Source organism: Meriones unguiculatus, chromosome 2, assembly GCF_030254825.1.
Source record: "Meriones unguiculatus strain TT.TT164.6M chromosome 2, Bangor_MerUng_6.1, whole genome shotgun sequence".
NCBI classification, from domain to species: Eukaryota; Metazoa; Chordata; class Mammalia; order Rodentia; family Muridae; genus Meriones; species Meriones unguiculatus.
The window spans coordinates 142,882,235-142,908,354 of record NC_083350.1 but is presented as its reverse complement, the minus strand read 5'-3'; the positions used below and the strand labels follow the sequence as shown (position 1 = coordinate 142,908,354).

Sequence of the window (26,120 nt, the reverse complement as noted above, 5' to 3'; positions counted from 1 at the left end):
TTCTCAGACATGATCCCTTTACCCCAGTTGACATGATCATGGCCCTGTTATTGGAAGGAGCTTGGTGCAGGCAACTTCATTAGTCTGTTCCAAAACATCAACAGTAGAATAGGCCTCCCTTTGGCATTCTTCATAAGCCATTGGAAAACTGTTTAAGACAGGATATCTTTTTCTGGTTTTCTTGCGCCAGGGTTTCTCTATGTAGCCTCAGCTATCCTGGACTAACTTTTAGACAAGGTTGGCCTTGAACTCCCAGAGATCCACCTGCCTCTGCCTCCCCAAGTGCTGGGATCACAGGCATGTGCCACCATGCCTGGTTCCCAGGACATCTTTTATTATAACATATTGGTACCATATATTACCCACATGCATTATATAGGATATTGCTCATACTTGTACCCTCTTCCATATCCTTTCCCCTCATTGGTATCCTTCCTCCAGTTAAATAGTTCCCCTTTTGCTTTCACATAGTCTAAAAGTAGATTCCACGTGAGAGAAAACTTGACAGTTGGTCTTTTTTCCCTTCCCAGTACCCCTTTTCAGGTTCATGTCTGAAAGCAAAATTATTGGGCCAATGGGATGGTTCAGCGAGAAAAGGCAACCTGCTGCCCAGCCTACCTGTCTCCAAGACACTCTTGGCCACCATATCTGCAGTATGAAAAGGGGGGCAGAGGAAGGCGAAGAGAGCAAGTCTAGGATCCTAGTTTTGGACTTACGATAGTCAAATCCAAACATACCAAAGACCTTAATAATTTCAGGGCCTCCCTCCCAGTTTGTTCAAGGACATTTTAGGGAGGGGACTGCATCTCTGAGGACCTAGAGGTACCTAGGTGATGGGTGAATGGAACTTGGACGCCCTCCCTAAACATGCCCACATGAACACAAACATATATATCCATATTTACACAGATACATGTATTTTTCCTATCCCTCACCATCAAGCATAGCACAACCACCGAGGTAATGGGACTGTGAAAGGCCCTAGAGAAGGGAGGAGTGTTGCAGGAGGGGCCAGGTTCCAGAACTCACACGGCCTAGAACTCACACGGCCTACTCAGGGATGGGATAAGATGGCATGGGTGCTCCTCCTCCTGCTAGCCTGGACCTTGTCTGCGTGATGAGCGAGGCTGAGAATGCTTTTTCCAGCCAAAAGTTCTGCTCCTTGCAGCCTAGGCTAGGCTCCAGCATGCTGTATACCTTGAGCTCCTGATCCTGTGTCTAAATCTTCAGAGTCCTGGGATGACAGGCACATGCTTCCATGCCTGGTTTATGTAGGAAATCCAGGGTTTCCTGTATGCTAGGAAAGCACTCTACCCAATAAGCTACATCCCCAGCCCCTTACCGCATCCAGTTTTTAATCCCAAACTGCAAGTGTCAGAGAGGGAAATGTCATGGAGAGTTATCGCCGGCAATGACTCGGGCTGACAAATAGCAGGTGACGCGGCTGCAGTGAGCTGGATGGCTTTCAGCAACAAATAAGGAGATGTAAGCAGATGCGCGTGATGGGGTGGGGCAAGCTGTAGACCACGGCTCAGGATGCAGCTTTCCAGCTGGGCTCTGATCAGCCCAGACCACTGGGGCACCTGCCAGCTCTCTACCTGCCTCCCCTGATCCCTCTGGCTCTTTCTCCCTGTCATAACACAGGCCCAACAGTGCTGCTTTCTCCTCCACCTGCCCTGAGGCTCCCTCTGAGCATCCATGCCCATGTCTCCAGCATCCTTGACCTACAGTTTTTCTAGACCCCGGTTTTCTTTTGTTTGAAATCCTGGGGCCTGGACTTCTCCTGACATCAGTGTGCTTGCCTGTGCTTTATCATTAAAAAAAAAAAAAAAAGAAGAAAGAAAAAGTACAAGCTAAAGATGGTATATATTCCCCTATGGATAGATACATTGGAAGAATGTGTGCATACCAAGTTTAAGAACTAAACAGGAGTTTGAAGACCTCTGAAAGTGATTTGCATTTGGTGCCTCCATCCTGGCTTCCACACATTTCAGGCTGCTAACAGCTGCCCTCATAGTGCTCAGGCTCACAAACCAGCTACAGTGCATTTGGGGTTTCTTAAAAAAAAAATCTTTATTTTCATCTTGTGTGTGTGTGTGTATACACACTCATGTGAATCTCTGGTGCTCTGCTGAGGGCAGAGGGCATCAGATTCTCTAGAGCAGAGTTACAGGCAGTTGTAAGCTGCCTGGCATGAGTGTTGGGAATTGAACTTAGGTCCTCTACAAGAGCGGCGAGTACTCTTACCTGCTGAGCCATCTCTCCATCTCCTTAATATGCACTTAAAATATAAGACATAATTTCTTTCAATGTTGATGCATCCAATTGTTGATTCCAAGTATTCGAATTAAACAGCCAGTCCCATCCCTTCTCTGAGGGTTGAGTTAGCTATAGCTCAGGTTCAAAATTGAATCCCCCTTTGCACTTTCTCAGGCTGAAATTTCGACTTCCATACTTTGGTTATGGCACAGCACTTGAGTTAAGAATCATCTTGCTGAACTGGACTCTCTTCTCAGTTCTGGGAGCGCCATGAACGACATTGTCATAAAATCAATAGAAAAACCTCAGCTGTCACAGATCCTAAGCAACTCCTAGCCACAGAAATAACACGAACTGGCATTTCCGAGTTGGAAAATGTGCTGTTTGGATGACAAGAGCAGATCTACCCAACCGGCTTTAAATTTCCTGATCTCTGTGAGTGCTGAGGCCTGCCCCCACTGAGAGACGGAGATCCTGGAATCCGCTTTTCTCCTGGTTAGAGACCAGGTGTTCGCTCTCTTCTCTTAGAAACAACCACGGGAGCCAGCACAGCATATTGAGATGTGGGACTCAGAGCTATTTCTAAGCTCTTCTAAGTTGGCTTTCAAAGACTTTATAACAGGATTTCAAATTAGGTATTTTTTTTTCTCTCCTGAACCAATGAAAAAATTCAGATTTGGATTTAAAAGTAGAATCCAGAAACTAAGTGCTGAACAGTTTCAAAGCCTGCCTGTGTGACCATTGCCAGGGTACTACAGTATCTAAATGTTGCAGCTCCAAAAACAGGGCCATGTTCCTCTGTAAACAACCTAACAACTACCAGCCCTTTGTCCCAACTTCTCCATTGCTGGAGACACACTCAGCCTTGCTGTAGATTGCCTCAGGGATGCTAGCATGCCACTCTGAGAAGAGGAACCCGTGACTGGACCCCCCCCCTGTGACCCGCTGCTTTCCACCCAAAACCTGTTACTGGATGCACCTACTCTGGAATCCATCCTATTCGAGACTTCGATTATTCAGAAAACATCTTAAACTATCCCAAAACCTTGCTAAGAAGGCATAGGACTACCTCATATTCCAAATCATTTACATACTACAGGTAAAAAGGCTCTCTGATGACTCTGTCAGAGTCTGTGCAGCAAACAGCACAATTGCCCAGTGGCTACATCACAGTATCCATATTAAGCATAAGAAAGCTAGAGATAGCTGGGTGATGGTGGCACACACCCTAAATCCCAGCACTCCAGAAGCACAGGCTATGAGTTTGAGGCCAGCCTGGTCTACAGAGGGGGGAGGGGGAGGAGTTCCAGGACAGGCAAGGCTACACAGAGAAACCCTGTCTGGAAAAACAAAAACAATAACAAAAATAAAAAACTAGAAGGATATCAGACAGTAGCAAGCAGAGTGACACACAAAAAAAATCAGCTTATAGTTTTAAAGCTTGGCTATGCGACACTTGTCAATTCTAAACTGAGGCTATTGGAGTCTGTATTTCCTATATCTACCATCATTAAGGTGTTTGGTCCGAGAATGAAGCACCCCACCTCTAACTTGCTCAGCTTTCTGGAGTCAGGGTTGGTGTGCTGCACCCACTGAGGTCTGAAAGAAAATAGAACAACCTGGGCTTCTGCAAAAGGCCAGTATTTCAGATCAGCATCCGTTTACAAGCTCTCAAATGTCTCCAACATTCCAATTAGTCTTTTGAGAAAGGGACTCAGGCCCTGGCTAGCTTTGAACTGTGCCTCCCAAGTACTGGGATTGCAGGCATACACCATGACTCCCAGTTTATGCTGTGCTGGGAATTGAACCCAATGTTTTGTGCACGTCAGGCAGGCACTGTATCAACTGAGTTCAGAATATTTCTTGGCAACTTTGCTGTAGGACTGTGGGCACAGCAGAGTTCATCTATGATCATGGTTCACAGGCTTTTCTAGAACAGCAAGGGGACGGAAGGGACAAAGCCCACACAGGTAACAAGTCACTATTTTAGAAACAAGTGTCACCAGTGGAAGTAGGACAGGTGAAGTCAGGGCCAGGTGCATCATAGCAGCTGTGACTGGCTAAGTTCTGATGCGGATCAAGACAGCGAACTGGACATTTGATCAGTTAGCTAGCCTTTCTTGTAATTATAGGGAATGACTAAATACCACTCCAGTCTGAGATAAGGTGCAGGGGTGCGGTGGGGTAGGATGCTTGGAGGACTATCCCTGCCTCCCTAAATTTGGTACAGTGTTCCTACACGTAGCCAAGGCTGGCTTCAAATCCCCAACGTTTGACCCTCTGGCTCCCACATCCTAAATTCCAAATACACTTACGGAAGTGAACATACATCTTCCACCCTCCTGAGGGTCTGGCCACCTGCACATGCATTTTATGGCTGTTCCCTTCGCTTTGTCTTAGCTTCATTCTACAGACATATCTGAGTCTCCATTGATCTGTCTAAATGGCCCACACTGTATGCCAGGCAGTGCCACCAATTCTGGCACATTGTCTCTTCTAGAATTCCTGTCCTTATCCAAGCAAGGCAATGCAAAAGGCTAATTTCCAAGCCCTAAACATATGCTCAAAGTACAAAAATCATTACATCAGCATAATATACATGATGTTCCAAGGTTATATACATCTGAAATCCTCTGGTGCCAGCCACCAGATAGGGTGTCAGGTATGATGTTCTCCCTCAGACTCCAAGTTCTAGGCCAACGGCACAGACTCTGCTCCTGGGAGCGTTCTGTCCCTGGGGACTCAAAAAGAAGGAAAAGTTTCAACGTTTACTTGCCAGAGTCGCTACACTTCTTAAAGACTCCCAATCTCCACCTCTTTGGCCCTTTTCTGTTTTGTTTTGTTGGTACTCTTTTTGGTCACCAAGAAAATACAACTTGAAAGGAGTTCTCCTTTACACACCTCGCTAAGAACGGCCATATCAGGAGGTGTCCCCCGAGAAGTGCGAGCACTTGTTGGTCTCTGGGTTAGGGGCGGGGCTTGGGAAACTCGACCTCTGCCTGCCCTTGCAAGTTGTGGGGTTGTAGATTGGCAGCCGCTCGGTGGAGGCAGGGCCCGGGATAGCAGGGGTCAGTGAGGTTGAGATGTATTCAAATGTAAATTTACACCTGAAAAGACAGAATGGAGTCCCCCCACTTGGGGGGTGATTTGGGTTTCTTGTGAAAACACGCCCTGAGTGCTTCCTCGGGAGAGATGAAAGTTGCAGTGGAGGGGAAACGCAGCCTAGAAGTGACGGAGCAGGAAGAAAGGAGAGAGCAGAGGCAGCTTTGATGAGCAAAAGAAATGAGTTCAGCCACCGGTTGTAAATCTATCCCCAACTTTCCCTTTTCAGTGCAGTTTTGGGAAACAATAGCTCGGCAGTATTTCTGCCTTACCAAATATTTGGAGATTGTCTATGAAATCAAGAATATGCAAATAAAGAACAAGCCTTTTTCCCTCTGACATTTGGAGGGTTTCCTTGCAGTGTAATAGTTTTTCTCTATAATGACTGCTACCCACCTACCTTGCTTAGTGAAATCCCAAAGTACCAGAGAGTAATCAAAAGAGAGACAGAGAGAGGGGGAGAGGGACAGAGACAGAGAGAGGGGGGGAAGGAAGGAATAAAAAAAACCTTCTACATTCCAACACTGCCTTCCACCTCAAACGACAGTAAAAGGTCCATTCAGACCCCAGGACCACACTGAGGCATTAATTAGGCTGATGAAATCCATGGAAATGTATGGATTCAGCATAATCAAGTTTCCACCGCAGACTACCGTTTAGGAATACGTGAGCAGCTGGGAGAATAAGAAGTGCTGTTAGAGTTAAGTCATGCATGTAATTGAGTGTATTTAACATAGCCATTTTAATGACCAGTGATTAAAAGTGCATCTTACTTAAATGGTATATCCTCTGCAATTTGTTCATATCAACTCAGTAATGTTCTCAGAAGGAAAAGGGGGATACAAATTTCTAAACAAGATTTTTTTTTTTTTTTTTTAGTTTGGAAGAAAAAGGCAAGAAAATGAACTGAGAAGGGAATAAAAAGGCTTGCACGCAAACAGCTTTACCCGGTGTGCTATAAATTAGTAACTGTTTTGTGCAGTCTGTGCTCAGTTCAAACAAAGTGGTGGAAATATTTAGGCACATGACATATAAATATTGTTCTTTAAAGATGAAAATTTTAAGGCGTTTATCTGTGCGTGCAAGTGTGCACCCTTGCATTCCCACTCTCACATCTTAAAATTCCTGTGATTTTAAGAGCTTCCATAGGAATCCCAGAAGTTCACACTTCCAGTTCTTCAAACCTGTAGGTTGGGCTGATGTAAATGATAACTGCCTCGAGGTAAAAAGGAGGATGCACAAACAGAAGCACTCATATCTGACTGTCCGTAAGTTAACGGAGTCCAGAAATCTAGAAAGTGGAGGTATGAACTGTTCAAATCATCGAGGGTCCTGAACCCTCAGCCCACGCACGCTGAGAGGCAGAGGACGCCCAGTTCCATTCACAGCGACCAGGCCAGATAAGTGGGGGCTTCGTGGGACCCTGCAAAAGCCAGCGTGGCTACTTTTGTTGTATGTTCCTAGCTTTTGTGCTCAAAAACAAAAACCACCAATGATTGTGCCTAGGAAGGAATCAAAAGACAGAGGAGGATCCAGGCTTGCAGCTAGGAGTGTGTAAATCGAAAGAAGAGCACACACCCATACAGGCGCCATTAAAAGTGGGAGTTTGGGAGGGCTGTCCAGATCCCAAGAGTTGCCTCACAGGCCTCTTTTACCTCTCTTCACTCCCCCCCTTCCCATTCCCACAGAGAAACAACCTATTCTCCTGCTGAAAAGGAAGGCCACGGAGGGGCACATTGCTATGGCTGTCGGGAGTTGTGCTGACACTTTTACTAGCCCAAGAGGAGGGAGCTAGGGGAAGTGCACGCGCGCTCGTGTACACACACACACACACACACACACACACAAAGGAGGTTGGTGTGTGTATTTGGGTTGCATCGGATAAAATAAAAATCTTTTTAAGGGAAAATCATCTGGCGTCTTTCTTCCTCCAGGTAACAGGTCTTTTTCGGCTTGGAGGGACAGCTGTGGGGATACGCAGGCTCTGAGGCGTACTCTTTCTTGCCCTGAATGTGCAGTCTATAAATACAGTCGAAGAGTAGTGCCAGGGCAGTCAGGGCACAAGAATCCGAGCCTTGAAAGCATCTTTTCCTTCTGGCTATGGTGGCACTTAAATGATAATGTGGGCAGTCAAGCTGGGAGATTTATATCTTTTGGAAAGTAGGGCAAGCCAGATGGTAATAGCGTCATTAACACACAAACTTGGGATGTTCGAGTGAAGCTTGAAATCAGGGGAGAGCTCAGGAGAACAAAGGGGGCTGCTGTGAAGAGCCAGTCCCCTGCCCCCATCCCACCCCCACTCCCGCTGGCCAGAGCTGTGAGCCCCTCCGTGCTGGGGTCTGCTCCTGTCCAGAGCTGGATGATAAACAGTGGCTTTCCCCATCTCCCAGTGCGAGACTTGGTACAGAGAAAACTTTTCCAACAGGCAACTCTAACAGCCATTCGTGGGTAGGAGCCCTTCGTACTCTGAAGTGGCAGGAGTGGGCCTTTAATTCAAATGTGTGCCCCTCACCCTAGCATGATAAGCCCTGCAACTGTTGACACTTGGTGAAATCAAAGTGTATGTTTCAGACAAAAGTTCACTTCCCTCCCCTTAAGCAAACCCTGTATGCAAACAAGACAAGTTCAGAAGTACCTCCTCCTTTTTTTTTTTTTTTTTTCTTTTTCATTTTGGTGTTAGGGTTTGGTGCCAAGGTGTTGGAAGGGGCGGTGGCAAACTAAGAGTTCCACTTTGGAAACTCTGACGTCCAAGTCAAACTCTTACTAAACAGATACGATTTAGAAAGAACGGAGAGGATCCTAGGACGGAATTTAGGTGGCAATAATAACAACACTGTTCACTCTAATTCCCTCAGCAGCCGGAGTGAGCAGGAAGTGCTGCTGCAGCTGACGAGACAGAAATTAGTAACTGTGTCATTTCATTAAAGGCAACATGTACGCACACACACACGTTGCCTTATTGAAAAGAAGAGCAACGGTTCTTGACACAAAGAGTGTGCCGTGCGCAGCTTCTGGAAGGCAGCACGCAGAGGTGACAGGGATCAAGCACTGGCCTGGCTTGAGTGATGCCAGTTAGCAACTGAAAGTTGACGAGGTAGGTATAAACTAAAATGCAACGTTCCCCCCCCCCCCCTTTTTCTCCTTCAAAGCCAAACCGAAAAACGGTCCCCTTTCCAAAAAAACTCCCAAACCGGAGCTCTTTAAAGACCCCGAGGACTTACGCTCAGGGCATTATTCAGAAAAAAAAAAAACAAAACAAAAAAAAAACAAAACAACAACAACAACAACAAAAAACATTGAGCCCGGGCCGTTCGTCACAGGCAATTGTTAAAGGCTTTCAAAGAGCCGATCAAACGCGGCCAGAGTAATCTACATTGGAGTCCGGATGGTGGAGTTACGGCTACACCTGCGGGGTGTTTGCTGTCCTCGCCCCTCGCCGAGCTACAAATCTTGATTAAAGCCCCCGGCCTAAGTTTCCCCCCCACCCCCCAGTTTGGAAAGAAGAGTTTCTTGGGACAGTTCTCTTTGACCGGAGAGCTATTTGGACGCTCCAGCCAGAGAGGAGTGAAGCCACCAAAACGGGGAAGGACAGGGGCGGTGAGCAGTTTGGGGAGGTCTGTTCCTTGCAGCGATTTCCTGAACTGTATAGACAATCCTGATGCGTGGCCTTGAGTTCCCGTGTCTCCAAAAACTTTTTTCACTCTCTTTGCCACGAATCTTCGTGGAGCCAGCATGTGGATAACAGTAGCGTTTCGTCTCTTTCCTTCCTCCATTTCCACAGGTGCCCACCCTGGTAGAGCCAGTTCCCACCATTGTCCACCATTCCTTTTTTTTTTTTTTTTTCTAGCCCCCAAACTAGATCTTTCTCCCCCAGGATGGGCATCTAGTTTGAAACTTTCACTTTTGATTCATTTGTTTGAGATGATTTCCCATCCTTTTCTGGGTAGGCTAGGTTTCCACTGCTTTTATTCGGAGGAGCAATAAAAAAAAAAAAAGCCAAGTTGTGAGAAAGGAAGGAGACGCGGCGGTCGGACAGTTGGAAGCGGGAGGGGCGTCAGCGTCTGTCTGGAGTCCGCGAACTCTCTGCAATCCGTGTGCGACCCACTTGGGGGTGGGGTGGGGACTAACAGGCTGCCCGCAATGCCAAGATCAACAATCGGAGCGAATGTCATCAATAGACCAATTTTCTGCTCTTACCCGGGGCTTTTTTGTTGTTGTTGTTTGTTTGTTTGTTTCATCCCTAAGTGGAGAGTGTCTGAGCTGCGCAAGACGCAACTGTGCAGAAGAGCCCGGAAAGAGAGGGCGCTAGAAGCGGGAGACGCAAATATGGAAATTAACTCATTAGGAAGGGGTGTGGTTAGCGCGAAGCCCCCTCCTCCATCCCTTCCTTTCTCCCTCGCTGCCACAGTCCCTGGCTTGCTAAATATGAGATTACAAACAAACAAATAAGGCAGAAGCTGACTACGCAGCCCCAGATGAAACACGCTCCAGATAATTCTCTCCACTCAGAGCCGAGGCCAGCTCTGCCATGCAGCGCCCGCCCCCCGGCGCCACCGAGGGGGGCTGCGGCGTTCCCTGCGCCATCTCCGGTCGCCTGGCACCGCGGCGGGGCCCGCTGTCACCTTTCGAAGGCGCAGCACGTGGTCCCCACAACCGGCAGGGTGCACGTTTTCAACCCTGAGACGCCCGCTTCAGCCTCGGTGGCGCCCTTCCGAGGGGCCTCCCCTGGCCTCGAGGTGCCTCGGCCAAGGCCCTGGGTGCTGGTGTGTGCTCTGAGGGAGAAAATACTGGAGCTTAGAAAAGAATGTCCCCGAGTCTCTGGCCTGTTTTTTTTTTTTTTTCTCCCGCCCCCTCTGCGCTGCCGTACTCCTAGCGAGAGAGTGTGGTGTGCCAGGGCTCCGGTGAGACGAAGATTGGCACCAAGGCGGAGGCCTGCCTAGCGTCAGAGCCCGAGGTTTAGGTAGTAACAAAAGACGAGGTGCCCAAGAGCTAAGACTGTGGGGGTTAGGCCGCCCAGGCTGCAGAAACTCTGGGTCTAAGTAAAAATCGTGCACGGGGGGTGGGGGTGGGAGAGGCAAATAAAACGAAACAAAATGCAAAACTCATCGTCCTGGGCGCCACCCCGCCCTCCCCCTCCCCGCCCCCCGGGGTCTCAGGCAGTCCTGTATCTGGGTCCTCAAAGCCAGGCTTGGGGTAAGGCCAGAGGCAAAATGGTACTTGTAACGGCTGTCCTTCCGGCGGCCGGCCTCCCCGCCCCTGCTGCCACCCCTGTGCTCCCGCAGCTGCGGGCCCCTCGGAGGAAGGCTGCGCGGTCCCCAGCCTCCCGCTGCCTGCAGGCCACCGCGCCTCAATGCGGGCATTGTCCGCCGCGGGCCGGGAGGCCAGCCGGCAGACACACAGGAATAGCAATGTGCCGGACTCCTGTTGACAGAAACTTTCCAAACGCCCTCCTCGTACCCAGATACCACTTTTTAAAAACCGCGGGTGTGGGCAAAGATGAGTTGTTTGTTGGTTTGCTTGTTTGTTTAATCCTCAACGCTTTTCACTTCTTTTAGGTTCTCAGAGACTGGCCTAGGGCGTAGGGGGCCAAAAAAAAAAAAAAAAAAAAAAACCCACCAAAAACAAACAAACAAACAAAAAACCAAAACAACCAAGCAACCAAACAACAACAACAAACGTGAACGCCGTTGGCCACGGTCGGTGGGACGGTTTTGGGAATACGGGCAGTTGTCACCCGGGTCCGGTTTGGGGACGCGGACACAGCTGCTCGGTTGGCGCGCGGAGTGGGAGGAGGGCCCCGGAGCGCGTGTGCGGAGGAGCGTTTCGCACCTCCTGTTTGTCTTAGCAGGGCGCGGAGGGGTGGGTGGGGGCGAGCTGTCCCTCTCCCCGACAGGCAGTATTAGTTCACTAAAATGGAGAGGCGGGCTCGCGCAACAACAAAACCTCCGCGGGCTCCGGGGCTCTCTCCCCTGACCCGGATTCCAGGGGCTAGGGCTCGCCTCTTGGAGGACCCCAGCGTCCGCGCCCTTCCCACCGCAGCGGAGGCAGCGGCGGACGCCGTTAGGACTGGGCCTTTGGGGACAAGGGTGGTGAGGCAGTCATGCTAGCAGCGGGGTTACCTTCCCTCCGAGAGTGGTCTTTCTCTTGAGAGGGTCTCTGGGTACTCTCGGCTAGTCCAGGCATTTGTAAAAGAATGGCTCGGGTCCCTTTGCCAAACTGTCTGGGATAACTGTATTCCAAGACCCTGAAAATACCGATCCCGTTCTTTAAAAAAAAAAAAAAATCACGTCAAAACAAAATAAGACCCCAACCAACCAACCAACCGACCGACCAAGCAACCAACCAAAACAAAACGCAGACCCAAGCTCTCCGTGTCCCGCAGCCAAATCGACCGTAAGGGCGCCCAAAGGGTTGTGGCTGTTTGCAAGTCATGTTAATTTGGTGAGCTGACTGGCTGCCTTAATGATAAATCCCCAATGTAAAGCGCCTGATACGAGCTCTAATTGCTACTGGGAACTTCAGGTGGTTGCTAGGCTCTGTGGACCGCGGCCACCCCAGAAAGCCTCCAACAGGGCGTTTGGACGGTGGCTAGAGGGGTGGGGTGGCGTCTCTGCAGCTAGCGGTGCCCGCATCTGCTGGGACTTCCGTATCGAAGCTGTTCATTTACCGGAGCCAACTTATGAAACCTCCACAATTAGATCTTCATTGTCCTTCCCCCATAATACTGTCTAGAAAGAAAAGGTCTTCTCTGTCGGGGCCAATCCAACGAAGCGTTTGACGTTATTAAATAATAAAGCGATTGTGATTTACATTGTTGTTGAGAAAAAAAGGCCAATTATCCACTGTTATGTTGCCATAAAGATCATATTAACTCGAATTAGTAATCAAACAATATGCGAGCGCTTAAAAAGTACAGCCGAACTGGGTGACAGCTACCGCGACGTCTTCACTTTCACCAGCAAAACCCACCCGCATCGTCAGCCGGAGCAAAAGAGGCCAACACCACAGGCCCGAAAGGAGGGAGAGGGCCGCGAAGTGGTGATTAACCGTGTCCAGTGTTAATTATTCTCAATTAATCCCAAACAGTGCAAACCTTTCCTGGTTCTGTGCAAGTTCCCGCGTTGGGGGATGTTTGAGGATGGCGTCTCTCTGGGAGAGAAGGGGCGCCTTGAGTACCTGCGGGCTGAGCAGAGGGGTGGGATGCAGGTGCGGTTGGAGGATGCTGCGCGTGGCGCGCGCGCGGGAGGCTCGCTGCCTTCCCCACAGCCCCAGTTGCAACCCGAGGCAGACGCCAGACGTGGGCAAGGCCCACAGCATCCTTCCAGCACTGCCCCCCCCTTCGTGATTCCTGCGTCTTCTCTACTCAAATCCCTCTCGCGCGCGCCCTCTGTTATTAGGTTTATAACTCTTTGCCCACTTAAATCTGTGCAGCCAACCAAGGAAATCTAAATAGCTTTGAGTTGCCCCTTGGGTACCGAATGGAGGCTTTAATAAGAAAGATTAATTGTGGGTGTGTACCGGCCGGAAGATACGTTAGCGCCTAAGCTGCGGGTGCTGTGGATGGGGGAGCAGGGACACCTCTTCTAGGCCTGCACTTTAAGTAGGCGCCATAGGCATACGCACCGTGAGGCCAGGGGCCAGTGGTCTCACTCTCGCTCTCAGACATCTCTCCCGTGATTCGGGGTTTTAAAGAATTTGGCCTTTACAATCAGTGCCTTTCAGAACCACCCGGCGCACTCCAGCTTCTCACTCTTACCCATGCAGAGGTGAGCAAGGGGGCCTTCCCGGTCCAACCGAAGTGTTTAAGGGAATCATAAACAGGCTTTACTGGGGAGGGGCGTTGGAAAGTTGATGTTTTTCTTGGCTAGAGGGATGTGTTTTAACTGTAAGTAAACAGGCAGTAATTTTCCTCAGCACAAATGGGAACCATTTATTAGCTGGGCCACCTTGATGTCACCCTCATGTCACAGGCTAGGGTGGTGCTGAGGGATGTATCTTGCCTCCCCTTAAATGTTCAGATCCAAAACTAAGATCCGGCCAAGCCGCGGGGGGAGGGGAGCAAAGTACGAGAAGAACGGCCGGACTGCAAAGCTCCTAGTAGCCTCTCACTCTTAAATAACTCCCCTTAAAACTTGAGGCACCCAGGCCGGAGCTTACACCAGTGTGAAACGAAAACTCTTCTAACGTCTGCTCCTTGCCAGCAAGGGCAGCTAAAGGGTGGTCGCATTTCTGTCCAGAGTTTTAAAACAGTTGCCGCCTTTCCTGACCCCCTCTCTTCCTCCCCACCCCTCTCCCCAGTAAAACCAATTCAAAAGGGGACAGGACTGCGCTCAGCAAGATTAACGTGCCTTCATTTGTAGGATTAGCCCTCTCATGCTGCATAATAAAATACTAGAGGTCCTTTTACATTTAAACAAATACACGAAATTCATGCCTTCTCTCCTTTCCTGTTTGATCTCACAGGACTTGCAAGACCCAGGCTTGGAACCTAAGTAGTCTCAGAAAAACTTTTAACTTAGAGTTCTCAGATCCTGGCACATCTGGGCCATACGGGCATTGATATTGGGAGAGAGCAGAGAGATCCGCTTACTTTTAATATCTACAGCGATAGATTTGAGTTTGGAACTCACGATGAAAAAGTCTATTTGTTCCTCCCGGGGCCCATGGATTTCAATGCTGGCCATAGGAACCTCAGAATGTTCATTAAAGGAACCTATGTGAGGCCACTGTATGACCACTTTGTCGGTTCAGAACTGTGGATGGGGGAAAAGTATGTAAGTGTGAGCCGATGTCACGCTGGCCACCAGTGTGTGGTCTATTGTGGGAAACGCTGCTTTTGGATGGAACAGAGGGCCCCTCCCCCTTTCCCAGCTCTACTGCACCTGCACTGGATGAGGGAGTCCCTGCCATTCAGCCCATCGCAGATTGTTCAAACAGAAGACATCTCTGACAGCACTCAATTCATTACATTTCTTCCTGCTTTTCAAACCAACACACACACACAAAATGAGTATTGCCAGCCAGTGACAGCCCAAAAAAAAAAAAAAATCTTAAAATACTTTATATGCAGCTAATTTAGAAGCTCACACGACTAACCATGAAATATTTTGTGTCCTAACTTGGAAAGCTTCCTGGGCTGAGGGGGGAGAGGAGATGAGGGGATTACCTGATTCTCCCCCCCTCATTGAAACTTACCTCCATAGTTCATATGGAAATAGTAAGTTTGTGGAATGACATTGCTTACAGCGCAGAGAGAACTTTCTATAAGAATCAAAGTAGAAACATGCAAGAGAGACTAGGCCCTGAATTAATCTCAGCAGAGGGGCCCACTGGATATATATTCATAATTTATGCTGGGGAACCAGCTTGCTAAAAGAGGTAGGGCACCCAAGTACCAGGAGCCGCCTCCTGAGGGGGGAAGACGGGAGCAGTGAGGCCTGAAGTGTGAGCTAAACATTTAAATCCATTTCCTCACAACCAAGGCTCCCCTCCATATGCTCAGGTTTACTTTGCCATCTTGGACTCCAAAATGTTTTTGCACTATTTCACAAAGCTGTTGAGAGGGTGTTTAGAAAGCTGACGGGAGAGTGTTAGTCTACTTTACCAGAAGCTAGAGTAAACACACTCCCAAGGAGACTAGATTTTGAGGTACCTTCTCTGAAGGAGAGAGGAAAGGGAGACAATAGAAAAGGAAACCTTGAGGAGACAGGCTTGCTTCACTCTGACTGGACTGTCATGTTACACAATAACCCAGATTGGAGCTGTTGGCTGATTCTTGCTGAATCATTACTCTGATAGCCTGGGCCCACATCAGAATATAAAGTCCGGTTTCCAGACCCTTTGCCTTGAAAGGGAATTAAAAAATATGAAACTGATTTAAGGGATGAAATAAATCCTGGGCCATGCTCCTACAGAGACACCAAAGGCCTTTTCCATCTTAGACACATCCAGCCACTAAACAGTTCCCATCCTTCACTCTCTCGGGGAATGTCTACAGTCAGTGTTTGACTCTACCACGTTATCTGTTGTATTTTGAGGTGGGTCTAATGCAGCTTTGGCTTAAAGCTGTGTAAGTGTTCAGGGGTGGATATGGAGAACTTGGAAACGGGAAGCTGGGATCAACAGTTCTAACCACCGTGACATCCGAGCCAGGAGACTTGAGAAGTCCAGGCCCGAATCTGCTGCTGAGACTCAGAAAGGCTGAAACAGATGGTTCGGTCTAGAAAGGCCTCTGGCCTAATTTGATAAGAGCCTGAAGATAAACAAACAAACAAACAAACAAACAACCCACAGCTGACCAAGTCATTCTGATCTCAGGACAAACCCTGAGCACACGTAAAGGAAGAATCCTGCTGCAGATGTATGTGAGGGGTGTGTGAGCAGACCTGGGGTTATTTATGGGAGAGATCAGCCATTTGAATGTGGGGGAGGTCAGGTGCCTCCAAAACTGAACCTTTCGGGAGTGTTGATGGAAGTTAACTTTTCTGGCCTGTCCAGGAATGCTCTGGTGTTTCTTTTCCCGGATAGGCCTCCCAGAGCGGCTGCAGATCCTGACATCACAAGGTAGGGGTAGGGGCATCGCCCCCTTCTCTGGCCTGGCCACCAGTGGTGGGAATGCGGGGGGGGGGGGGGAGTCACTGCTTCCTCATAACAGTCACCATTTCACTGCCCTCTGGGGAGGGGGGTGGAGGCAACTCCAGTTTCAAGTGCCAATTTACTCTTCCTTCCAATATTCTTCCATCACAGGGATGGCAGTTTCAAAGTGACTTCCCAGGCTGATCCTAAGTCAGAACAGGTGATAAAGAGGTGAGAAGGAAGAGTGACTCCCTCCCCCAAGCCTAAAGTCACTGCCTAGGACCAGTAAAAAAAAAAAAAAAAAAAAAAAAAAAAGGCCCCAAATGGTCTTTGTATCCAGCTTTGAGGCTGACTTGGCACGTGCTTCCCTAATCTCTCACCTCCTTCTGCTAGACAAGAGAGGACATCTCCAGCTCGAATGTAGGAGGTGGTCTCAGACAGCCACCTCTACTTCACACCTGAGGGAATGGTGGGCTGGCTCATTACAGCCTGCATCGGCCCCCGCCCCCACCCAAAGAGAAACTCTCAAAGCTTCCCACAGTTGTGCCCTCTGATCCTCCGTGGGAAGGACCTGGTAAGTCTTGGCCACAGGCAAAGGATTCGGGTGAAATGTCAAGAAGACACCAACTTCTCTGATTTGGAGGGTCCAGAGGCTCTAAAGCCATCTCTGAGGCCAGGAGGTTAGCACTACTCCCGCGCAGGAGGCAGAGGACTCTATAACAGCGACGCAGTACCAGCATTTCGGGCAACTTTCAGAGCAGGGCTGCGGGAGGGCAGAGAGACTGGAAACCCCTCAGCATCTTCTTGGAGTCTCTGGGGGTGGGGGGTGGGGGCTGGCGGCGGTGACGTCAGGTCCTAGCCAGTCCAGGTCAGCCACTGGCTCGGCTTGCCGCGTCTCCAGGCCTTGGCCCTGCAGTCCCTTCCCTTCAGGGAGCCTGCAGGAGGCTGGCGAGCTCTCAGCTCAGCCCTGCCGAACCTGGGCCTAAGGAGGCAGAAGCGGTTCAAAGCGCCGAAATCTTTATACATCCGTGCCCACTTGACTTGCTATAGACAAGCAGATGGGGTCATAAAAACGAACGGCCCCTCCGAGCTTTTGAATCACCTGACCTGGCTGCCAACTGGAAAAACTACCTCTAGCCCAAACGCTGGCCCAGAAACAGCAAATAAATCTCTGCGTCCCTCAAAAGAAAAAAAAAAAAAAAAAAAAAAAAAAAAAGATTACCGCTTGCTTTCTTATAGTAACTGACACCAGCCAGCGTCCAAGAAGTTAGAACTATTCCTGTTCTACCAAAATATAAAGTAGAATCCATCCGGAACCTCACACAGAAAGAGGGCTCTGGGTAGAGAAATCCCTGCTTACCTGCGTACGCCAGTCTCCCCAAGAGAAGTCTCTTTAGTCAAAACAAGAAAGTCGAGTCGTCCATTATTTTCTAAAGGCCACAGAAGGAAAATATCCTCGCGGAGAATAACAATACCAGAGCTGGCATCATCCCTAGGAGAGAGGAGGCTCCCGGCTGGTGTCACGGACACATTTCCGGGAAAGTTTTTAATAGAAATTAATTATGAAAGATGTCAACTTAATCCTGCAGTTCGAGCCATTTCCCTGTCTTTGGAAAGCTCTGTTGAGCTTTTTATTTTAAAAATTGTTCAGAGGCTGTGTGCCTTTGGACATTCTCCAGACTCTCACAGTAAAGGTCAGAGTTTCTCCCTTCTTTAAGGGATCCATCTCCTAGACAGGGTCCCTAGGGAGAGGCAAGTCAGACATCTTTCAAGTCAGGTCAAAAAAAGAAAGCAAAGAATATGAAGCCAATCCCCAACCCCAGACCCAGGTGAAGCCGGATAAAGAAATCTTAGGTCCAAGAGTGAGGAAAGGCAGCCAAAAACAAACAAAAATAAAGTAACCTTCCCTCCCCCACAGAGATGCAAATTATTTTAAAGTAATAGTAGGGTTGGGGTATGAGAAATGCTGAGCTCAAGTCTTGGCTAAAAGAGTTCTATGCAAAAGAAACTCCAGGAAGAAAAATATGAGTGCCTATTTTCAAAACTTTCCAAAGCAAGAAATGGGGGAGGGTGCAGAGAGAAAAATGCTTTCAATTACAACTGAGATAGATAGATGATAGATAGATAGATAGATAGATAGATAGATAGATAGACAGACATTAGATAAGAGATGCCAACTAGCAGGTGATCAGGCCACACAGTCAGACCTCAATCTCAGAGCAGTTAACTATAGACTGTGAGCAGCTGAAAAGTAAAAACCCGGTGCCCACAAAGGCACGGTTTAATTTCGCTCTTGTAATGGTTCTAAATGAAGACCCCATAGCCATGCAGTTTAGCAGCAGCCCTCGCCCCCCCACCCCCAGGCGCTGATCAGCTCCTTTTAATGTGAGAAAACTGGCAGCTCAAACCCAGTCAATGGAGCGCCTACAACAAAAGTTCTGAAAAGCTGAATGAATTGGGCTGTAATTACTACACCCAGCTTATCTCTTATTCATTCAATTTATATTATTGTGAAGGAATCCTACTCTCAAAATCATTCGATTACCATTTTACCTAGGGTCACAGAGAAACCGGTAACATGGCAGGAATGCACCCCCCTGTTCAGACCAATAGGAGAAGGGGGTACTGCCTGGTGCCCCCACTTACTCTGTCATTACTAGAACTCGGCACACTAAGCCTGGTGTCTTCCATTTCAAACCTTTGCTTTTATTGCCAAACAGGAATATGTACCCTGCCTAAGTTCAAAGCCTGTCAAGGAGGGTCTATGAAATCCTATGACTTTGCTATTTAGACAAGGCAGAGGTTATGTAAAATACCATCCAGTCCCCACACACACACCTCACCCCAATCACAAACTCTAAAGATCTTGCCATACACGGTGATGAAATGGACATAAATTATGTTGTTTGTTTGTTTTCCTTTTAAACCAAAAATAGTCCCTGAAATAGGTGTGGGGGGGGGGGAAGAAAGAGAGAAAGATTTTGGCCCAGAAAACGGTTTCATAAAAGAAGTCAGCTCTGGAGTGCCAGGGCTCCACACACCTTTCCATCTGAGATGTTTCTGATGGACAGTCTCGGGAGATTTTCCTACTGCAAGAATGTGTCGCTTTCCAGAAATAAGTACAGCTATTACATCCAAATCTACTAGCAGTCTAAATAATTAATTGAAGCATTGCTCTTTGACCTTGAAAAGTCCAGTAGGGACACATTTATAGTAATAATACCTCCGAGTGAGCCCTTGTCAAATATTCATTTAGTGGTTAATATGAGCCCTTTTCCCAGGGGATGGTCCGTGACACCAGCTTCCCGGTATTGGCAAAGGAACCTTGTTAATCTACTCCCGCTCAGCAAAATATTTTAACACTCTAAGATATGGAGGGGGCTGGTATGGAAGAGAAGACATAGCAGGAACAGATCATATGCTCACCCTGTTACACACTTCTCGTGTGTGTGTAAAGTCAAAGCAACATTTAAATTCACCTTCTTGACTGAAAATTAAGTCTCGTTGACCAGAATAATATTCCTAGCGAAGAGGTTAAATCCAGTAACAGCAGCAAGCCGTCTCTTGGTAGAATTATGACTTTATCCCTCTTCTCAAAAATTGAATTATTCTTTAAATTTATTTGCTCAGCAATATTAACTTAGGGATGCAATCATGCATCTTGAGAACCATTTTAAGGAAATGGATAATGCAACGAACGTTTCTCTTTAGCTGCACTTTATCAAAAGCATCTATATTTGTAAAGAAAATAGTTTGGCTTCTACTTTTAGACTATTTGGTTTGAGGATAAGGTGGGATAAGGGGGGGAGAATGGGGTTCCTTTTTTTTCTGCAGTGATAATGACTTAAATGAGTTCAGCTCTAAAAATGTGCTCTTCTGTCTTGCAAAAGCAAAAACATCTTAGAACCTGAGCATGTTCCCAGTGTCTGGTTTGGGTCAGATCCACTGGGTCTTTTTGTTTCTTTAAATTGGAGGATGAGTCAGGTCAATTATTATAAACTTTATACATACCCCTAAGATATATTTACTTTCAAATATATACATTCTGTACTGTCCATTGGCTCGAATTCCGGGGATATTGTCCCCTCTTCCCCCAACACATCGCTTGGATCTTTATTCAAAGTTTCTTTTATTCCTATGTGTGAGCAAGAACTGGCGAATGTGCTCATCACCACGTGAATAATCCTATATGCATCACAATGGCTGGCCTGGCCGAGGAAATTCTTTTAGAGTCTCTGCATTAATTAGAGGGGAAAATGCCTAGCTTGGATTGGGAACTGAATAAATGTCCCTTCCCAGTATAACATTACCCTAAAAACGAAAATAAAGAACAGTCCACCGTCCACCTGAAGTGAAGCGACCGAGAAGAAATATAAACACAGAAAAACGAGACCTTCATAATCCTCCACGGGAACATTAGCAGCTCCACAAGAAAGAAATTACTTTCTCGCAAAAGTGGCGACACAGGCCTAGAGGCTGAGAGCGCAGGCTGCGGCCGGTACCCGGCTGCAGGGCGCAAGGCGCCACAGGATCTTAACTTCAGCAGAGGCGCAGCGAGCGGACGCTCTAGAAACAGGGAAGCAAGTGTAGAACTCGTAAGGACGCCCGTTCCTGGTCCTCGGTGCCTTTGGATAGAAGATGAGCGAGGCTAGGAGAAGTGGGGAGGGTGTGGGAAGCCCGGCCAGCGGCCTTGTCTGCAGCAAAACCCGCTGGTTAACTTAAAGACCACGGCGGTTCCCCCAACTTTTCCGCTCCGGCCCAGGACGTGGCCAGCCTCTCTTTACTTTTCCTGGGGCGAAAAGAAAACAGCAAATCCAATCTCGTTTCCCCACCCTCTCTCCTCCCCCTCTCTCTTCTACTGTAGTAAAACAGTTAACAGATCAAAAGCACAATCATGTCCAAATGTGATCAGAGGCGCGCAATGCGAAATATCTACCTCGGAGTGGAGAGCTTTCTTCTGTGATATGTCTGTTGCCTGGCTTCTTTTGCGTGTAACCGGTTGCAGAGATTATCCGATTTGGGACTACAGGCTTGGACCCGCGCCGCCAAACTAAGAAGTGGGATCCGGGGTGGGGGGGAGAAAGAGGGGGAAGGGATAAATAAATAAAAAGTCCACGATAAGCAAGGGAATTTTGCAAGCCGGTCTTTGCTTTTCCCTCATCCCAAACACGAAAAACGTAGAGGATAAAGTTTATGAACTCAGGAAACAAAAAAAGACAGAAAAACCCAACTTGCTTCCTCACACAATAGCAGGGCCGGAGTGGCCCAAGCGCCTACCGGGTGGAACGCTCGGCGTGTCTACTTTGTAATTATTCCGATACAAGAAGCATCATTTTCCCCTATAAACCGCATTTCAAAAGGGCCATTGTGTCGTGAGGAAAATGAAAACAAACCCAGCCAACCTGGTTCTGATTTGGCTCAATACCCCATCTGCTTAAAGCTACACGAAAAATTTCAGAATTGAGTCGTTCTGGCAACAAGTGCTACGAGCTAGCTTAAGCCCACACGGCAGTTATTGACGCCGCTCGGCAGAGGAGGGGGTGGACTTAGAACGTATGCCTCTAGTTTCTGTTCTAGAAATGACAGCGCATTTCAGTTCCCCGTTATTAATCACCCAGCCACCTCCTGTTTCTTCTGCAGTTTTAACACTAACCGACATTGCTGGTAACTACAAGACTTTGGTGGCTGAACAAGCTCTCTAATTTCCCAAGAAGTTATGCATTAGCTTGGCTAGCCAAAGAAATAAAAGACTCAGGCATAATTTCAGTGTCCATATTTCAAAAATTTATTTATCTCAAACTGTGCATAATGGAGTAAAAACTTAAGTTGAAAATGTAGCTGTTATAAGGATGGTATTAGTTCGAATATATATACATGGATTCTCGGCAGCCTGATTCCAATAACAGAGCCGAATCTTTTTAAAATACAACTACGGAAAATAAAGGGGGGGGGAAACCTTAAAATATCACAATTTACAGAAATATTACAAACCATAAGAAAATATTTCAAACACAGTAATTCCATATCTTTTATCTGAACAAAACGGAAAGGTGGGCTGAACAAAAGCTAGTATAAATTACCAACGATATCAACCTGCATGGACATTTTTTTTGCCTTTAACAGTAAAAGTTAAAAATTTAGTACAATCTAGAACGTTTGCCCTTTTAAACAAGACCACGAAAATGGTCTTGCCAGCACTTTGCTCTCATGTTCTCTCTTTTGTACAATTTTAAAACTAAAAATGTTCAAATCCGAATAGATTTCTTCCTTCCTTGTTTGTAACGGTCCTAAATTTAAGCTGCAGAATCAAAACCCAGCAAGAACCCTTTCCTCGAAAAATATTGGCAAATTCTCAGCTTATAAACAATGGACATTTGATTGCCATGTTTATCTCGATAAATACTGTACAAAAGTTGCTTGCAAATATTAAAACTTTTTTTTTTCATCGCCCGGAGTCTAGCTCTAAATATTACTGGTAAGGACTTTGCGAACTCCCTGCGAAGCGCCTAACGTACCACTAGAACTTTAAAAAAAAAAAAAAAAAAGTTTTGCGTAGTTTTTTTCCTCCAGATCTATACATGGTCCGATTCCCCGCCCTCCCCGCCGCCCTCAGGTTTTCTCTGTACAAAAATAGTCCCCCCAAAAAGAAGTCCCAAAATCTCTCATAGAAGTTTTCTAGTCGGCATCACGGTTTCTGCGTTAATTTGGATGGGATCGGTGGTCCTCAGCTGTCATTTTTGCTGCGGGTAAATAATTAAAATTCTTTTTAATTTCTCCTTTTTGAGCATACCAGATTTTCCTCACTCTCCTCTTTTGCAACCCTCCCAATTCCCCTTGTTTCTCTCCTGGAAACCTCTCTCCCCCTTCTCCAGTTCGCGGTCCGGCCCTCACATGTGCGACAGGGGCAGTGTGCCGTTAATGGCCGTGCCGGGGACCGGGCCGCTCTGGTAGTGCTGAGCCATGTGCAGTCTGCTGGGGGCGGCGGGCTCCGGTACCTCGGCTCCGGGGAGGTACATGCTGATCATGTCCCGGAGGTCCCCGGCCTGGCAGGGCGCCCTGGAGTGGGAGGAAGAAGTGACGACGGGGGGGCTGGAGCTGGCCTCGGACTTGACCACCGAGCCCATGGAGCCCAGCGCCATGCCGGGGGTCCCCTGCTGCGAGTAGGACATGCTGTAGGTGGGCGAGCCGTTCATGTAGGTCTGCGAGCTGGTCATGGAGTTGTACTGCAGGGCGCTGACGTCGTAGCGGTGCATGGGCTGCATCTGCGCCGCGCCGTGCGCGTTGAGGCCCGGGTGCTGCGGGTAGCCCAGCTGCTCCTGCATCATGCTGTAGCTGCCGTTGCTCCAGCCGTTCATGTGCGCGTAGCCGTCCATGCGCTGGTTCACGCCCGCGCCCAGGCCGGCGCCCACCCCGACCCCGCTGGCCATGCTGTTGCCGCCGGGGGCCAGCAGCCCTCCGGGGAGCGTGTACTTATCCTTCTTCATGAGCGTCTTGGTTTTCCGCCGCGGCCGGTATTTATAATCCGGGTGCTCCTTCATGTGCAGGGCGCGCAGCCGCTTGGCCTCGTCGATGAACGGGCGCTTCTCGGTCTCCGACAGGAGCTTCCACTCGGCTCCCAGGCGCTTGCTGATCTCCGAGTTGTGCATCTTGGGGTTCTCCTGGGCCATCTTGCGCCGCTGGCCCCGGGACCACACCATGAAGGCGTTCATGGGCCTCTTGACGCGGTCCGGGCTGTTCTTCTGGTTGCCGCCGGTGGCCGCCGCCGCGCCGCTGCCTCCTCCTCCTCCGCCGCCGCCGCCGCCCCCCGGAGCTTGCTGCGGGCCCGGCGGCTTCAGCTCCGTCTCCATCATGTTATACATGCGGGCGCTGGGGCGCGGGCGCGGCCCGCCGGAGGCCGCACACCCTCGGCCCTGGCCGGGACTGCGGGGGACGCCGCGCGCGGGGGCGTCGGCCGTGCGCCGCCCTGCGCGCCGAGGATCCGCCGGAGGAAAACAGTTGACGGGGGAAAGAAAAGCGGAGCTGCTCGAGACGGGCGAAGAAGTGCAACCGGACGAAGAGAAAAAAAAAAAAAAAAACCACACACAACAAAAAAACAGGCGCGCTCTCCTCCTTCGGGCCGCCGCTCGATTGTTGTGATTAGTTTTTTTGGGGAAAAAAAAAAAAGGCTTAAGCCTCGGGCTCCAAACTTCTCTCCTTTTCTTTCTCTCTCCTCTCTCTCTCTTCTTTCTCCCAAGCCCCTGGTCTTAAAGAGGCAGCAAAGTACTTTTCCTTCCCTTTTTTTTTTTTTTCTTTTTTGCAAACACTCTCTCCTCTGCCTTGACAACTCCTGATACTTTTTTGAACAAGTTAATAGACAACCATCCATGTGATGGGGGCTGTCAGGGAATAAATGGGTTTCCGGCGGCCAATCAGCGAGCGCCGGCTCCTGCGCCCGAGCCCAGCCTCGCCGGAGGGTTTTGCATGAAAGGGGGCGGGGCCTGCCGCGCCGCCGAGCCGAGCCCGGAGGAGCGCGGTGCCCCGTGAGCCGCGCGGGGGAGGCGGGCCCGGAGCCCGCAGCCGGCCGCGGGGGGACCTTTGTGCGCCCCCCTCCCTTCCTCAGCAACAGGTCACGGCGCACGCCTGTTCGAAGGAAGTGGGTAAAACGGCACAGGGGCGACAGCTCCTTTCCCCCCTTGCTGCGGAATATTGGGTACATGAGTCAGGATGGGGGCGCGGGGAGCCGGGGCCGGGGTGGGGCAGGGCCCACGATGGGTGGTTCGGGGCGACCGTCCAACTCGTATTTCAGGAAGCTGGCAGGGGCCGGAGGTGGCGTGCCATTGTTCCTCCGCTCCTCCACAGCCACGGCGCTGCGGCTCTCCGTCCCAAGCCCTCTTCCTACCCCCTCTTCCCACGGTACAGACCAGAAGTCAGCCCCGGGCCTCGGGCCTCGGTGCCCTCCTGGCTCGCCGGGCATCTGCCCCGTTCCCAAACTTGAGTCTTTTTGCCCGTGTGACCGACTACAGAGCTAGGCTAGGGCTGGGCCTTGTTCACAGCCTTCTCCCAGCCCGACCCAGGTGTGGCTCAAGGGACCGCAGCACGTGTCCCCAACCCCGACTCCCTCCTCCACCGGTCTGTCCCATCCAACGGGTGCAGAGAGAGAGAGAGAGAGAGAGAGAGAGAGGGAGAGGGAGAGGGGCTGCGGAGTGCAGGCGGTGGGGGAGGGTCACGCAACTTCCTGGCGTCCCGCCGCGAGGCGCGGAGGTGGCATTTGGGCTGCGCTCCCCAACTCCCTCCCACGCCCCGTTCCCGGGATGGGAGCAGCGCGGCCGGCATCGCCCCTGCCGACTGGCACAGTGGGAGCCGCGAGGGCCGGGCCGAGGGGTCGTGGGGCCTGGCAGGCTCGCGGGGTTCCGAGGTGCAGGTGCAGGCGGCGAGCGCGGGGAGCCCGGGCCCCAGCCAGCCCAGGCTGCAGGAGAATGGGCTGGGGGCGGGGGTAGGGGCTCGAGGACCCTGCCCGCCCAAGACCCGAGAGGGTAATTTTAGCCGATCTCCCATTGTCCGGACGTAAAGATTTCAATCGGCAGGCGCTCAAAAAAAAAAAAAAAAAAAAAAAAAAACCCAGAGCCATGGCACCACGTCCGTTACAAATAGGTAGTTTTGTTTCTCTTGTTGTCGCTACACGGAGTCAAACAAAGCCCCGTCTAAGTTTCCTTCCACTCTTGTTGGAACCTTTGTGACTAAAACGCACTTGGGTACAAAAGGGGGAAGAGAAGGGAAAAAGTCCTGTTGTCATTTTTTTTTTTTTTTAAATAGAGAGCTTAAACCATCAGGGTTACTTATTTTCTCTCTCTTTTTTTTCTGCAATACTCTCCCGGCCCCTCCTCCCCTCTTCTACCCCAACTCGGCCTAAAGAAAACGTTGAGAAGGGTATCTGCCGGCCACGCTCCGCTCATTGTCCTTACAAACTGCCCTGTTTATTCTCCTCTCTGCCCACCCCCGCTTCCCCCCACCCCCAAGCCTCCAGTTCCTACCCTCCCAGGCTTGGCCGCTATTGTCACGCTCAAAAGCTAAATATACCCACTTTAGGCCCAGAAAAGTTGTGGTGAAGAATTTTTGCAAACTTGAAATAAATTAATTTCTTCTCTGCTCCACCCTCTTCCCCGCCCCAGCTTCTTCTTAAGTTTTGGTTGCTTTAGTTCTTGGGA

General features: G+C 49.4%; 2 protein-coding genes across 16 annotated transcripts in view; both read right to left on the bottom strand.

Annotated features, from left to right (window-relative positions):
• The window catches only part of LOC132652461 (uncharacterized), a 607,788-nt gene that overhangs the window by 32,253 nt on the left and 549,415 nt on the right, over window positions 1-26,120 (bottom strand). For 10 of the 15 annotated variants that reach the window (XR_009590060.1, XR_009590063.1, XR_009590070.1 and 7 more), the window contains one exon: window positions 20,873-20,986. The exons of 3 other annotated variants lie outside the window; for them this stretch is intronic. The gene's annotated coding sequence lies outside the window, so the exon portion shown is untranslated. Of the gene's footprint in view, window positions 1-2,247; window positions 2,567-17,296; window positions 17,451-20,872; window positions 20,987-26,120 lie in introns of those variants that run through there. 2 more of the 15 variants (XR_009590064.1, XR_009590068.1) reach the window with 2 other exon arrangements.
• Window positions 21,682-24,179, bottom strand: Sox2 (SRY-box transcription factor 2). The gene has a single exon (XM_021642036.2). It carries the CDS (start codon window positions 23,793-23,795, stop codon window positions 22,824-22,826), a length of 972 nt encoding a protein of 323 aa, XP_021497711.1. The 5' UTR covers window positions 23,796-24,179; the 3' UTR covers window positions 21,682-22,823.